We start from the raw sequence: 16360 nt of genomic DNA, 5'->3' as shown, positions 1-16360 counted from the left end.
TTACAAGGAGTCAATTAAATTGGGAAGTCAGACAATTAAGTCAACCCCAACACTTAAACTAATTTTGCCTTACTGTAATGATAAATTAACCTAAGATGCTAATTACACATCTCATTATTTTTGTCCTATCACATTTGCCATAAAATTTAATCCTCCCTTCATTTGTTAAATCCTTCTTAAATCAGTGTTATCACTCTGCTATCTTCCTACTCTCTCTTGTCACTATATGTTCATTTATTTTTTTAATTCCACTTACTAATTATTAATCTCCTATAATTAATTTGTATAATAATTTTCATTTTTTTGTGAATTTTGTTATCATATCCAAAGTATTATAAAAACTTGTGTTAGTAGTAAGCAGTTCCACTCACAACAATCTCTAACAATCTAGCTTTTCAGTTCTCTAAGTTCACTTAAAAGGTTTCTAATGATGGCAAACGTCCTTTCCTTCCTATTATTCTTTGTAAGTCCTCTATTCAACACATTGCATGATGCATTGCATTACTTTCTTTTTGATTCATTGAATTTATATTATTTAAATTGATGTTAAATTAGAGTTTTGAAAATTTTAATATTTGAAGATTTCACTTTATAATATAATAATGTTGGTTTTCGTTCCAAAAAAAAAAAAAAAAAAATAATGTTGGCTTTTTCTTATACATTTGTGAAATAACACTGTTTAGTGTGTAACGTAGTATTGGGTAATCAAGTCTGACTAATAACCAACAAGAGTTGGCTCAAGTGGTAAGCAACTTGATGTCCCTTAAGGGAGATCTCGGGTTCGAGCCTCACCGTATGCATAAACTCTTATTGGGAGACTCACCGACCATAAGCCAGGTGTGCTACCCGAGTCGGATTCGGATGTAGTCAACCGGGTGGGCATCCTAAAAAAAAAGTCTAACTAATAAAATCGCTATCATAAGATACTTCATTGTCTTCATATATAATTATATATTTAGGATAAGGTTAACTTAGATCAAGTAAAGAAGAAATAAAGCACGAAAAGTATAAATTAATTTTAGACGAATGGAGTAGTTTTATAGATTTAAGTTTGAAACGTCATTATTGTCTAGCTAGATAACATGGATAATTTTAAGCAATTTTAATTTTACTTTTAGACTATTAATTTAGTTGTTTTCTGAGAATGAGGAATAGCTCAAGTGGTCAGAGCTCCCTCTCGGTTCCAGGGGATCTTAGGATTGATTCTCACCCCTCCCTTGTGGCTCTTACTTTCTTAAAGTAAAATCTTAATATACTACGTAAATCATTCGATGAAGACATTAATAAATTTTTTTCTCCAGCTTGCATTGGTTAGAATGGGAAGTTCTGCTCCTGCATCAATTTCTCCAGAAGCTTACTGGAAGCTTAAGCTGCCTTACACTCCCATGATTCAATCTATCATGGACTCACTACCACCAGCTGGTTCATCTCGATCTTATTTCCAATGTTCAACTTTCTTACCCGATGTTACCGTTATATAAATAGCGTGCAAATGAACATCATTTAATTTATTTTTTTTAATTGGTGCGAAGTATTAGTATAGGAATGCATTACAAAATTTTATTTTTGCTTTATACATTTAAATTAGTACTATATTTTTTACATATTTATTTTCTTGTATTTTATTTATTTATTTGTTTATATTTTAACTTTTTGTAGGTCCACCAGTGAATATGCCACTTAAAGGAATTCGACCAAGTGCAAAAGAATCGTTAGCGAGTACCAATGGCTACGTTGGGCAAGAGTCTTTGGCTTCTTCTAATCCTCGCTATTTATCTTATGATAAGCAAGGATTGGACTCGAGTAATCCAAAATACCTATCTTACAATAAAAATGGCTTAGACTCCGTAAATCCAAATTATTTGTCTTACAATAAGCAAGGATTAGACTCCAATAATCCGAGCTATCTATCTTACAATAAACAAGGTCTAGATTCCGTGAATGCAAAGTATTTGTCTTACAATAAGCAAGGATTAGATTCTAAGAATCCGAATTATCTTTCTTACAATAAACAAGGTCTAGACTCCATAAATCCAAAGTATTTGTCCTACAATAAGCAAGGATTAGATTCCCAAAATCCGAGCTATCTATCTTACAATAAGCAAGGTCTAGACTCTCTAAGTCCAAAATATTTATCTTACAATAAGCAAGGATTGGACTCTAAGAATCCAAACTATCTTTCTTACAATAAGCAAGGTCTAGACTCCGTAAATCCAAAGTATTTATCATACAGTAAGCAAGGATTAGATTCCAAAAATCCGAGCTATTTATCTTACAATAAACAAGGTCTAGACTCCCTAAATCCGAAGTATTTATCCTACAACAATAAGCAAGGATTGAACTCCAATAATCCTAACTACCTTTCTTACAATAAACAAGGTCTAGACTCCCTAAATCCAAAGTATTTATCCTACAATAATAAGCAAGGATTGAACTCCAATAATCCTAACTACCTTTCTTACAATAAACAAGGTCTAGACTCCCTAAATCCGAAGTATTTATCCTACAATAATAAGCAAGGATTGAACTCCAATAATCCTAACTACCTTTCTTACAATAAACAAGGTTTAGACTCCTTTGATCCAAAATATCTATCTTACAATAAGCAAGGTTTGAGATCTAGTAACGCAAAGTATCTATCATACAATAAGCAAGGTTTGAACTCCAATAATCCTAAGTATTTATCTTACAATAAGCTAGACCATGCCGAAGAGTCATTCCATGTTGATGATGCTAGTAGTGAAGCCAAAGATCGAGTTTTCTTTGTTGAGAAAAATCTTCATGTAGGAGCAAAAATGACCTTGCACTTCCAAAAGAGCGTCAAAAAGGGTCTCTTCCTACCTCGAGAAGTTTCCAACAAGATCCCCTTCTCCTCAAACAAAATACAAGAAACCTTGCAAATTTTATCCTTAGACCCTAAATCGAAAGAGGCCTTTGTTCTCTCAAAGAGGATCGAGCTTTGTGAGGAGCCTACAATCGAAGGAGTCGAGAAGAAATGTGTGACCTCACTCGAGTCCATGGTAGACTATGTTATATCCATGATAAGTACAAATGTGAAAGCACTTACAACACAAGTAGAGAAAGACTCAACAACGGAGTATACAATCAAGGGGTTGAAAAAACTCGTGAAAGATGATCGTGAGACCGTAGTTTGCCACAAGATGGGATACCCTTACGCCGTGTTTTTCTGCCATAGGACAAACACTATAAGGTCTTACATGGCTTCCTTAGAAGGCAAAGATGGTACCAAAATAGAAGCAGTTGTCGCGTGTCACATGGAATCGAATGATTTCTTGGACAATTACGCGAAAGATGTGCTTAAGATTGTGCCAGGAAGTACTCATATTTGCCATTTCCCACCTGCTGAGGATACCGTCATCTGGGTTCCCAAGTAGAGTTGCAAGTACGTACATGTAAGCGCGCTTGTAATTGGTGTTGATCGAACCATTGATGTTGTGTGTGACCTTAAGCCTAACTAGCTAGACAAGGTAGTTGCTTTATATTTTCCTCTTTGTTTGAAGAAATAAGTTGTAAAATTTGATAGGAATATATGAACTTACTTTGGCTTCACTTCCCAATTCGCATGATATGTGTATAAGTGTAACTTATTGCTTGTTGAGTACTAATGTACTACGAACCAAGTATATAATAGTTCTTTGTGTTCTTATAAGAAAGTTTTATCAATATACTACTTTTTTTTTTTTTTTTTTTTTTTTTTTTTTTTTTTTTTGGTTGTGTGAAATCTAAATACCCATAGATAGATGGCATTTCATGCAAAGTAATTTCCTTTACGAAAGTCATAAGTTAAGGGTTTTTTCACTTTTTTTTTTACAACGTGAGAATTGAAATTTTCGTGAATTTTGATTGGCCAAGACGAAGCTAGCTTTACCTCTCACATGTTTCGTTTTAAGTTTCAATTCTCTTATTCAATCTCACTTTTCCCATTTTTCCGGTATATGTTTAGATTTAGCTAGTCAAATAACAATCTATAGCTGGTATATCAATTTCCATGAACTGTTTCGTTCAAAAAAAAAAAAAAAAAAAAAAAAAAAAAACTTGTGATACATACCCTTGATTCCCATTTTTGTTGTCACCCGTACACACATTATAATATGTCATTAATTTTATTCGCAAACTAATTCTAATAATGGTAATAAGAAAATAAAGAAAGACCATAAGACTAATTAAAGTCCACATAAAAAAAATGAACTACAGATTTAAAAGAAAATATATATATATATATATATATATATATATATATATATATATATATATATATATATATATATATATATATATATATATATATATATGTATGTATGTATGTATTAGTGTATTACTATTACTGTATCTTTTTTTATGCAAGTTAGCTAAAATAAAGCTCTATGTCAAGTTGCTAATGATGATATTTAATAACAATGAGATCCATTTTAGCTTATGTTGCGAATCTTGTTCGTTTGTCAATGATTCTATTGATTGGATACATGCTTTATAATTAATTTTGAAAATGCATTAATTTAAACAAATTAAAGCTGTTGAATATTTGCTCTCCATACAATTCATTGGATATTATTAGATAAAAAAATGATAACAATTACGAACGGAGTTTGATACAAAGAGCGCACTACTCTAGTTATTTATGATTTATGTAATAATTATGTACATTAAACTACTCCGTTCAATCTATATTACGGAATACTGATCAAATATGTTTATGGTAAAAGTTAGGTATCTATATTGGCAAACATATCCGATTAAAGTGTTGTGCAGACAAAAGTAGGTATTTGAAGAGATAAATAAAAGAAAGACCATAAAGACCAAGGTATACTAAACAAATATTGGACGACAGTAATCACAAAAAGATCCTTAGCTTATTATGATGATACAAATCTTCTACGTCTCTCTAAGATTCATGTTCGATTAAAACATAACAAAGTGGAATCTTATTTGATTCATTTCAATTAATACTTTTAAGATATCAATATTAACATGTAATTAGATATTAATGCTTTAAAATGTACATTGACAAACGTGTCAAAGAAAAATGGGAAAAACTTAAAAGGTCGGATAACGTTGTATATTTTATTAATATTAAAGTTTTATACGAGTATTTTTTATGCGTATGAGATTACATATGTATGATTAGAGACAGAGCTGAGTTACATATGATTCGGGACATAGCAAGACACAAACAAACTACGTACCGTAAACTTTACCTAATAGCAAGCTTACTCATACCTTGTTCATCGTGTAGCTCCTCATAACGAAAAATTTCTAAATATAATAATTGCTTATCACACATCTCAGTAATTTTGTCCAAAATCAATAATTGCCCCTTCATTAAACTGAAGTTGTACTACAACGTAACTTGCATGGTCACGCTGCTATATTGCTAACATGCTATCTACTTGTTTTCTCTATCACTGTTATGTTTTTTTATAAGAACTTTGTACCATTCTGATCATCATCAAATTTGTATTTATATTATATTGTATACTTCCTCCGTTTTTTTATGATGTGTTGCAACCATTGTGACATTTTTATTTTAGAAAGTGTTGCAACTATAAAGAAACAGAGGAAGTATATATTTATTTCTTATTGTTCTTCTTACTTTGACCAATTTTGTCTCACAAAAAAAAATTCTAAATGAGATAAACAATATAAAACGGAGAAAATTATATTATTTTTCTTTCGAATCCAAAGTAGTCCTAGCTTATAAATACCCTGTGTAGTCCGCAATTCTATCTACAATAGTTTCTTATCTTATCTTCTCTCAAAATATTAGGAATAATATATTGTAAGAGCTTCAAAGTCGTTCTAATTTAATGGCAAAGTTTCATCTGCTCTTATTTTCTTTATTCACTGTAAGTGCTCTAATTAGCAAATGCATTGCTTACTAAAAAATCCTCTTGTTGGTGTTAAAGAAACAAATGGAGTTCTCTGATCGAAACTAATAATCATTTATTCTATCTTTGGATAGAAAGATCGATCAATAATTTGTCACCTTTCTTAATATTTATAACAAATTATAACCATATATTTCCTTCGTTTTTTTACTTGTAATTTAATAGTGTAACACTCTGACTTTTATCACTATTCACATATGCTACTTTGACTACAAACGTGGAATTTTATTTAACTCATCTTTATATAATACCGAATTTTTATTAAACATTTTTGAAATATATTTGCTTCAGCTTGCACCGGTGAAACTGGGAAACTCTGCTCCAGCATCCATATCTCCAGAAGCTTACTGGAAGCTTAAGCTGCCTTACACTCCCATGCTCCAATCCATCAAGAACATACTACCCCCTGCTGGTTTATTTCTTACTTACATACAACTTTCTTTAATTTGTTTTTATTTACTCCCTTTGTTTCAAAATGTATTGACAGTTGTGACAGTCAACTTGTTACACATTTGCAATTATTTTGAAACACGTAAAGTGCTTTTTCGGTTTTTCCCTAGCTAATTTTAACACGGAGTACGATAACACCTTTTTTTTTTTTTTACAAAACTTTTTTTTGCCTTGGATAAACAATGATCTTACTAATATTTCTGATCTGATGTGATATAATCTGATTTGGACAAGTAGATAGCATAATAGCAATATCTACTATAAAGAGATATACTAATATTACAAGTACTACATATAGAGTAAAGAAATCTTGCATGGACCTGGTCCACAATAATATTATTGTGGACCTAAGCTTTATACACACGTAACTGACATTATATTCAACATAGTGACCCCTAATTTTAATATAGTGACCTTATTTTTAACTTTGTAACCTTTTTTAAAATTTGTGTGATCTTTAATATTAGGAAATTTTGACAATTACCACCTTCTGTTATGTCCATTTTAGCAATTACCACCTTCTATTTTTTTTTTGAAAATTACCACCTTCTATTTTCAAAAACATCAAAAGTTACCACCTTCTTGCCCCCCAACTACCACGTGACGTCATTTTGGGCCCATTCTTTCCATTTTCTCCCTATTTCCCTCACATTTCTCATTCCTATTTGGATTCTCATCTCCCCTTTCACTTTTTTTCCCCCAAACCACCAATAATTGTTCGTCAATTTTGATTTGGAGGAGTGAATTGAAGTGTTTTTTATTGTTTGGGGGAAAAGAAGTGAAAGGGGGGATGAGAATCGAGTTAGGAATGAGAAATGTGAGGAAAATAGGGAGGAAAGGGAAAGAATGAGCCCAAAATGACGTCACGTGGTAGTAGAGGGGCAAGAAGGTGGTAATTTTTGATGTTTTTGAAAATAGAAGGTGGTAATTTTCAAAAAAAAAAAAAATAGAAGGTGGTAATTGCTAAAATGGACATAACAGAAGGTGGTAATTGTCAAATTTTCCTTAATAATTATTATGAACATAAAGTACGACATTATGTTGAATAGTGACCTAATTTTAATATAGTGGTCTTTATTATTCACATTGACCATTATACTAAAATTTCATTAAAAAAATTATAACCTCTTACAGCTTTTATGATGTCACACTAACTTTTATTTCAACATAATAACCTTTGTATCTAATCTGATGTGATATAGTCTGTTTTGGACTAGAATAGTTAAAAAGTTTTTCTAAATAATCTGAAGGGAATAAATCCTTTTTTTACCTTGTACTATGATCAAAATACTATAAAATAAACTACTTCATACTCAGTCTAACTTTTTTTTTCTTTGATTTGAATCTAATGCAGGAGCTGAACCAACAAATATGCCACTTAAAGGAAGTACAAAAGAAGCATTAGCTTCTACCAATGGCTACATTGGTTTGTTATCTTACGATAATAAAAAAGGATTAGCATCTACCAACGGTTACATTGGTTTATTATCTTATGATAATAAAAAAGCATTAGCATCTACCAACGGTTACATTGGTTTGTTATCTTACGATAATAAAAAGGCATTAGCATCTACCAACGGCTACATTGGTTTGTTATCTTACGGTGATAAAAAAGAATTAGCATCTACCAATGGCTATATTGGTCTGTTATCTTACAATAAAAAAGGATTAGCATCTACCAACGGCTATATTGGTCTGTTATCTTACAATAAAAAAGGATTAGCATCTACTAACGGCTATATTGGTTTGTTATCTTACAACGCAAAATCTATTAATACCAAAGAGTCCGTCCATGTTGATGATAATAATGCTAATAGTGCAACCAAAGATCAAGTTTTCTTTGTAGAGAAAAACCTTCGCTTTGGTACAAAAATGACCTTGCACTTTCAAAAGAGCATAAAAAAGGGTTTCTTCCTACCTCGCGAGCTCTCCAACAAAATCCCTTTCTCATCTAAAAAGATACCCGAAACTCTCCAAATTCTTTCCTTGGACCCTAAATCAAATGAAGCCTATGTTCTCTCGAAGAGAATCGAGCTTTGCGAGGAGCCTACAATCGAAGGAGTCGAGAAGAAATGTGTGACCTCACTCGAGTCCATGGTAGACTATGTGATCTCCATGATTGGTACAAATGTTAAAGCACTTACAACACAAGTAAAGAAAGACTCGAAAATGGAGTACACAATTGATGGGGTGAAAAGACTAGTGAAAAATGATCGTGAGACCGTAGTTTGCCACAAGATTGGCTACCCTTACGCCGTGTTTTTCTGCCATAGGACAAAGACGTTAAGGTCTTACATGGTGTCCTTAGTAGGAAAAGATGGTAGCAAAATAGAGGCAGTTGCTGCGTGTCACAAGGAAACAAATGATTTCTTGGACAATTACGCGAAAAATGTTCTTAAAGTTGTGCCGGGAAGTACACACATTTGCCATTTTCCGGCTGCTGAGGATACCGTTATATGAGTGCCTAAGTAACAAAATTCGCGTACTAATGTATGTGTGAGCTTGTTAGTGTTTATGATGTTATGGTGTATGTGAGCTTAGTTTGTTGTTTTATATTCTATCTTTGTTTGTTGAAAAAATAAGTTGTGGATTGAATTTGAAAGAGCATGTTAAGTAGGCTTTTTGCCGCCTCCTTAACAAAGCAATACAAATTCACCTTGCTTCTCTTTATCATTTAGTGTAACATTTGCAATAAGACCTTTGCAATATTATGTAGCTCTACTATGCTTGTAATATAGAGTGTAAGTGTACTACTGTGTATCAGTGTATGTATTGTATGCATGGTTGTGTAACACAATAAGCTTAGATGGTGATTCAGCTCTATTTTGTCTAACTAACAAAACTCTACTTCTTGTAGGCCGAGGCATAATAGATAAAAAAAAAATAAATAAATAAAAAATAAAAAAAAAAAGAGAGAGAGAGAGAGAAAGAGCATTATTGATGGAAAAAGTCAAAATTTTAGACGTACTGAAAAAAAAAATTGTAATAAAAAAAAAACGAAAAATGTATATGTATCTATTAATGTTATTAATAAATTATAAATTAATAACTAGAAGAAACAAATTACTGTTTTCATGGCAGTGCTTCCTTTATTCTTTCGTAAAAGGAGTGGTTTCCTTCTAATCCCTTCCTAAATATAAAGTCTTGCCATTTTAAGATTACCCAATATTTATTTATAGAATACATTTAACAAATTCATAACCATGCCATTGGCCAAAATTTTCTGCATAAATTAATGGAAGAGAATTATTGAGTAACTTCACTTGAAAATTATATAAATACTATGTCTCATTGTGTCTTCAAATCTTAGTCACATTAATTTCTTCTCACTATCATTACATTCCAAAAAAATAAAAAGAAAACAAAGTAAAAATAAAGAGTATAACTTTATTTCAATTTTATTCTAATTTCTTCATCATATATTCATGTATATATAATTAAATCTTCTTTAGTCCGGTTGCAAAAGTTCTAATGGAGTCACGCATCCTTCTGATTGTCACTTTTGTCCATGTAAAGGAAATTTTGTCAACAACTACCAATTATAGACTCTGTTTTGAAAACAACTACCTTTTAAAATTTTTTTTTAAAACAACTACCACAAAAATTTTAAAAGTTAGAGTAGCACTACCACATTAGTATTTCCGGCTAGAATCTCCGGTGAGTGGGGCCCACTTTTTCCCTTTCCCTCCAATTTGGGTTTCTCTCTCCTCTCTATATAACTGTTTATATTCGTTCAACAACAATAACCCCTCCTAATGAAATTTCTTCTCAAAATTCTTCCTTTTTTCATCAATTTCATCAATTGAGCAAGGCGAAATCTTTCTGGAGCATTATATCAGGTAATCGTGTTTATATTCTACGAAATTTGAGAATTTCGAATCCTAATTAGGGTTCTTAATGAGTTGAAATTGGGGAAATTAGGGTTTCGCTTTTCTAATTTCCACATTAGGGTTACTTAATTGGTTGTAATCCATGTAATTGCAGGTAATTGGCGAAGATAATTATGTCGAATTCATCCTATGAAACAGCTCTCCCTTTTACTCCCAAGTGTTATTGTGGAATCCCCCCCAAAGTGGAGACTTCTTGGACTAGCACGAATCCTGGGAGGAGGTTTGTTGCCTGTAAGTTTTACGATGCATATACTGGTAGGCGTGGATGCAAGTTTTTTGAAATGCTGAGATTGTGGAATGGCAAAGGGTCATCACTAATCAGCTTGTATTGGAGAAGAAGCTGATGAAGGCAGAAATTGCTAATCTGAAGCAAGAGGTTTGTTTGCTCCAAGATCAAAAAGCAAGATTGGCTGAACAAAATGAAAAACTGAGCAAAAAATTGAAGGGTTCATCCTTGGTATTGAGCAAATCAAGATCATCTGGCAAACAAGGCTGCATGACAGTTTGTTTCTATGTTGTATTTGGGATGATGGTTATGTACTTGGCATTTCTTTTTATGCTTTGAGGTGTTGTAGTTAGTTGTTGAACAATCAATGAATGCCACAAATTCTGTTATGTAAGTGGCAAACTTGTTCTAATATTATCATTGGTGATGTCCATGAAATGAAATTGGCACTCTGAGTATTTTGTGATGAATATGAAATGCACTAATCCTTATTTTCTTTATCTTTTGCAAATAAAAGTAGAATGCATACAACCTTGATATTTGACAAAGGTTTAAGGCCAAATGACCACAATAGATTGTATTAGGTAAAATGTCACCAAACTTCATTACATCTCTAATTGTCAAAAGAAGCAAATAAACTTTGCTAGTGTTATCACAGTTACAGAACACAACAGCTACTACTGTCAGAATCCAAAATAATTACAATTAGGCTAAAATATTAAGGCTTCCAGGCTTTTTGTTTATTCCTAGCTGACTTGACAGGGAGCTTTGCTTTGGGTGGCTGTTTAGGAGGCTGCTTTGATTTGGAAGCTTGTTTACCCTTTGCTTTGATCAAAGCCTGGGATGAATGTTGTGCTTGATCAAGTGTGACATTGGAAGACCCTGCCTGACTGCATTGGGTATCCATGGCTTGAGTCCCTGAAGCTGGTACATCCTGCATCACCATAAGAATACATAAACATCATATTCAAGCACAAAAAATGATAACTTTAAAAATCAAATCTGTCAAGTAGTTAATACCTGTCTTAAAACCCTATCCCTTTTGTTGTTCCTTCTTGAGACAGTCCAAGCATCAGTTGAAAAGGGTCTTCCACCTTTATCAATTGTTTGCTCTTTTGGAGGGTTTTTGCATTTAGTCTTGTAATGGCCAGCAACTCCACAGTTAGAGCATTTGTTCTGTCTTTTTGGCCTCTTGATGAACCTTGATTCTTCTCCCTCTCCTGGCTCTTTTCTTCTCTTTTTTAAGGATGGTCTTCCTGGCATTTTCTTCATTAAAGGTGGCAAGGGCTGAACCATTTTAGACCTCTCCCACTGCTTCATTCCAGGCATGGGTTTAATTGTTGGGGTGTAAGCTTCCAAGTATGTTTGCTTGGTGTAGAACTCATTGACAAAATCTTCAGGCTTGAGTCTTTTTTTCACAATACATGCCCATGCATGAGGACAAGGAATACTTGTCAACTCCCAGTGAAAGCATGTGCATGTATTATCATTTAGGTTAACAACGAACCTATCAGTTTCAAAGTCAACCTCCCAAACATCTAACCTAGAGGGCACAACAGTGCACTTAGCTGCATATGAAGAAATCCATTTAAACACCTTATTCACATAAGGGACAAACCTCCCTTCATGAGCTTGTATTTTCTCCCACTTCTCTGTGTTCCTTTGCATAACATACCTTCTGATCCACTCTAGGCATGTTATCACAGGCTTATCTCTTGCATCTCTTATCACAGCGTTGAATGTCTCACAGAGGTTATTTAGCAGCATGTTAGACTTGCTGAAAGTGCTGAAAGCATGCCTTGCCCAATGTTGTGGTGGGATAGCATTTAGGTAGTTGAATGCATCCTGATCTAACAGTCTTATGCATTCCAATTGAGCATCAAAATCAGCCTATCACAAAGACTTTAGTAGTTAAATTCCACAAAACAAGAATCACATTAAAATTCATAGAAAACTGTCAGAGAAAAAAAAAATGCACACCATTGACTGTTTACCTTGTTTGTTGACCTTGAAGCTTTCCAAAACAGCTCCTTAAATGTGTCACCATGGAATTTAAGCTTAAAATTAGCCCAAATGTGTCTAGCACAAAACCTCACTTCTGCTTTTGAAGCCACCAATGCAATAGCTTCTATCAGGCCCTGTGAGTCATTTAAATATCAGTACATAGTTCATTAGGTGCATATGTAATGACCAAAAAAAAAAAAAAAACATGTCTTACCTTTTGCCTGTCTGACATTAATGTTAATCCGTGGCCATCTTCAAAGCCAGTATCCTTCAACAGCAATTCCAAGAACCAAGTCCAACTATCCTTGTTCTCAACTTCCACAATGGCCCATGCCACTGGGAATATGTTATTATTCCCATCCTTACTCACTGCAATCAGAATCTGGCCTGGAAAAGCACCCTTCAGGTGGCAGCCATCAACACCAAGCAATGGCCTACATCCCCTTTTAAATCCCACTTTACAAGCTTCCAAGCAAACATACATTCTTTGAAAGTAAGGGGGAGGTCTCTCAATTCCTTCAAGGACAACTATGGCACTTGAACCAGGGTTGTATTTCAAGATTGCATACCCATAGTCAAATATTCTTGCATACTCTTCTGATGCATCTCCATATAATATCAATTTAGCTCTAGCCCTGGCATACCAAGCCTTGTAATAACTAATATGTATTCCCAAATCTTTGTACACTCTATCCCTAAATCTAACCAACTTCCATGTGGGATCTGACCTTCAATCATCCAAGTATTTCAATGCAAGCCACTCTGAGTTCACTTTTGAATTTGAATGGAAAAACCCACAAGTATGTTTCAGGTTCATGGTTTTCACTTGAAGAGTGGATTCACCTTTCAGTTGTCTTAAATAAATCCTAAAATTGCACTTATTATCATCATTACACTTACACTCAACCAATTTCCCATGTTTCTTATCCCATGGACAGTTACATCTATGCCTACAATATGTTGTCACTCTTTTGCTACTGTTATGCAACAAATAATAATCATAATTATTCTCAATACTGTGATTCCTAATTGCATTTCTAACTGCATAAACATTTGGAAATTTCAAACCAATAGTAAAGTTAATTTTACTCTTAAAATCTACCTCAGGGTTGAAGGTGGGGTATGGATCCACCTCATCATCAGATCCATGTAAGCTTCTCAGCTCCTCAGAATCATACTCAACCTCTTGCACATCTCCAATTACCACATCTTGTAGCTCAGTGTTTGCTTTGCCTTTGCTGTCATCCTGTGGTGTGGGTTGAGATGTACCCTCTCCATTTGTCCTGGCTCCAACCTTCCTAGATCTTTCAGCCTCAACAGTTGCTCTGGTTCCAACCCTTACAGATCTTTCTCCCTCTCCAATTTCTTCACCATCAACTTCCTCACAAGGATCAAAATCAACATCAAGGTCAGAGAACTCTGAGTCACTTGACCACAACCCTTCCTCACTACAGTCAGAGTCACATCCCAAGTCTAGAACCCTCTTTGCTTTCTTGTTGCCTTGGACTTTCTTCCCCTCCTGTACTACCTTCCCTGTCTTCTTATTCTTCTTCTTCACAGCAACATTCTTTCTCCTGGGTGTTCCTTTACTTAAAGGGGATACAGAGGTAATATTAGGGTTGTTAGAGGGAGAGTTGTTGTTCTGAAATGATACATTGGGTTCAGAGGTTGGTAAAGGATTACTTTGAGAAGCTATGGGTTTTTTAGGAGAGTAAGTTATGCACTGTGAAAGAGGTAGTGGGCCTTTTGCATGAACTGAAGCCATGTGTTCTTCAAACTCCTTTTCACTGACAACCACAGCATCTAAATCCTCATTAGCCCCACTTGCAGGAGATAACCTACAACTTCTTCTTACCTCAACCTTCTCCTTTTTAATGGGTTTAAGCTTCTTAGGAGGTGACTTTTTGTTGGGGTTAGATAGATTTGGGGCAGCTGGTCTGGGTGGAACATAAGTTGGATTTTTGATGGGGTTAGATAGAATTGGGCCAACTAGTCTAGGTGGAACATAAGTTGGATTTTTGGACCTCAAATTTGGGTTGGGCCTATGTTGTGGGGTATCAGGCTCAACTATAGCCCATATAATCACCCTGTCATTCAAATCCCTCCCATTAACCAAATTCATCAAGTCCTCTTCTGATTCTAGCTTCCTTATGCCATTAGTCAAATTTCTTCCATGCAACCTATACCATACACTGAAGTTCATAGGCACTCTTTTCACAACCAAGTCATAAGCTTGTATCACTATTCTCCTGACAGTGTTAATACTCAACTCCTTCAACCAGACGCTCAACTTCATAAACATTCCTCCCCCAATGTACTCAGTTTTTCCCTTTTTATATTCAAATTCACCCCCCACCCATACATTCATGTCAACATAGTCAGGAACAGGCCTACAATTAAATAATGTGTAATAAGATGTAAATTCATTGTTTATTAGCCAGATTTCAACACATGCAAAGCATAAACACATGCTCCTAGAAATAAAATACAATTTATCAAAATCAAAGCAGCAACAACTACAATAATCAACTAATTACTCACACATTGGCAACTCCAATTGCTTAATTACAAGTTAAATTACTTAATTTGTACTTTAGGGTTCCGACATTTTCGATTAAAAAATTAGTGTTTACAGTAATTTTTAATTTCGCAAACAAAAGGTCAAAGATTTCACTTATAATTACATAAAATACCTGACTTTAAGTGGAATTTGTCCTTTAACACCTGTCGCCATCTTCACCTTCTCCATTAAAGCTCCAGCTCCTTCCCAAAGTAGAAACGACAACTCCTAAAGTCAGCTTTTTTGGGTTGAAACTTTGGACCACACCAAAAGATAAAGAAAAAGGAAAGAAAACATGTAGAAAATTGAGTCAAATTCAATTACCGAAGCAGCTTAGAGTGTGATGTGAGAAATGGGGAATATTCCCCGTGAACAGCAGAGGAGGTAAATGAAGAAGGAGATGAAAGTGAGAGTTAGGCGGGAATTAAATGAAAAAGAAGGGAGTTAGTTGGGTCTGGATTAAAATAGGGGTAAAAAGGTAATTTCAGATGGCCAAATTGGAGGGAAAGAGAAAAAGTGGGCCCCACTCACCGGAGATTCTAGCCGGAAATACTAATGTGGTAGTGCTACTCTAACTTTTAAAATTTTTGTGGTAGTTGTTTTAAAAAAAAAAATTTAAAAGGTAGTTGTTTTCAAAACAGAGTCTATAATTGGTAGTTGTAAATCACACTATCTTTGCATCGTAATTTTCTTTTCTCCGTTTAAATTTTTAGTTCTACCTCATTATTTATATAATACTCACTCTAATCCTACATAAACATGTAAAACAAATTGTTATTAGATTTATCTCGATGCACATTCTTAATATGTCAAATCTTTACAATTTTCTTATTGATACATAGTTATAGATATTAATGATCGGTCAATATGGTAAAATTATTTCTCAAAAAAAAAAATGGTAGAACTAACAAAAGGAGTAAGTATTAAATAACGATTTTAACTAATACAATTGATAAAAGTATATTGATTTGTTTAATCGTTTTTTTATTTTTTAACTCTCTATTAATTGATATTGCAGCTAGCAATAATGACAAGCCATGTAACATTTTCACAATCAGAAGGTAAAATGGAAAATACTAACAGCAATTCAGAATATTCTTCGGAGTCTCATACATCATCCGAGTCAAGTTCTTATACCAATTTTCATAAGCAAGAAGAATATTGGAAACAACATTTAGGAGAAAATACAAAAATGCCAAAGGCTGTTACAGATTCTTTAAAAGGTATTCTTACTTGTTTTTTTTTTTTTAAACAATATTCTTACTTGTTTGTTTCCTCTAATTTCTATCTTATTTGAATTTCTTATTTACTTTGAAAGATGTAA

At 33.6% G+C, this 16360-nt stretch overlaps 2 protein-coding genes across 2 annotated transcripts; both read left to right on the top strand.

Annotated features, from left to right (window-relative positions):
• Positions 1-1144: 1144 nt before the first annotated feature.
• On the top strand, positions 1145-3814 carry LOC145593912 (uncharacterized). The gene is made up of 5 exons (XM_081650272.1): positions 1145-1219; positions 1302-1422; positions 1660-1733; positions 1788-2121; positions 2572-3814. Exons 1-5 carry the CDS (start codon positions 1145-1147, stop codon positions 3393-3395), a joined length of 1428 nt encoding a protein of 475 aa, XP_081506398.1. The 3' UTR covers positions 3396-3814.
• A 2011-nt stretch (positions 3815-5825) lies between these two features.
• Positions 5826-8851, top strand: LOC145593489 (BURP domain-containing protein 8-like). The gene is made up of 3 exons (XM_081649738.1): positions 5826-5864; positions 6198-6318; positions 7711-8851. The coding sequence occupies exons 1-3, from the start codon at positions 5826-5828 to the stop codon at positions 8814-8816; spliced, it is 1266 nt and encodes a 421-aa protein (XP_081505864.1). The 3' UTR covers positions 8817-8851.
• Positions 8852-16360: the final 7509 nt, after the last annotated feature.

Source organism: Chenopodium album, chromosome 19 (assembly GCF_948465745.1).
Source record: "Chenopodium album chromosome 19, dcCheAlbu1.1, whole genome shotgun sequence".
Lineage (NCBI taxonomy): Eukaryota > Viridiplantae > Streptophyta > Magnoliopsida > Caryophyllales > Amaranthaceae > Chenopodium > Chenopodium album.
This window is presented reverse-complemented; position numbering and strand designations above follow the sequence as displayed.

What these genes read in the sequence shown, in the direction of transcription:
- LOC145593912 (XM_081650272.1), top strand. Translation starts at nt 1,145, where the DNA reads ATGAGGAATAGCTCAAGTGGTCAGAGCTCCCTCTCGGTTCCAGGGGAT. An exon ending in GGACTCACTACCACCAGCTG is followed by an intron (nt 1,423 to 1,659) that starts GTTCATCTCGAT and finishes AACTTTTTGTAG; the next exon opens with GTCCACCAGTGAATATGCCA. An exon ending in GCAAGGTCTAGACTCTCTAA is followed by an intron (nt 2,122 to 2,571) that starts GTCCAAAATATT and finishes AACAAGGTTTAG; the next exon opens with ACTCCTTTGATCCAAAATAT.
- LOC145593489 (XM_081649738.1), top strand. Translation starts at nt 5,826, where the DNA reads ATGGCAAAGTTTCATCTGCTCTTATTTTCTTTATTCACT. An exon ending in TCTTATTTTCTTTATTCACT is followed by an intron (nt 5,865 to 6,197) that starts GTAAGTGCTCTA and finishes TATTTGCTTCAG; the next exon opens with CTTGCACCGGTGAAACTGGG. An exon ending in GAACATACTACCCCCTGCTG is followed by an intron (nt 6,319 to 7,710) that starts GTTTATTTCTTA and finishes AATCTAATGCAG; the next exon opens with GAGCTGAACCAACAAATATG.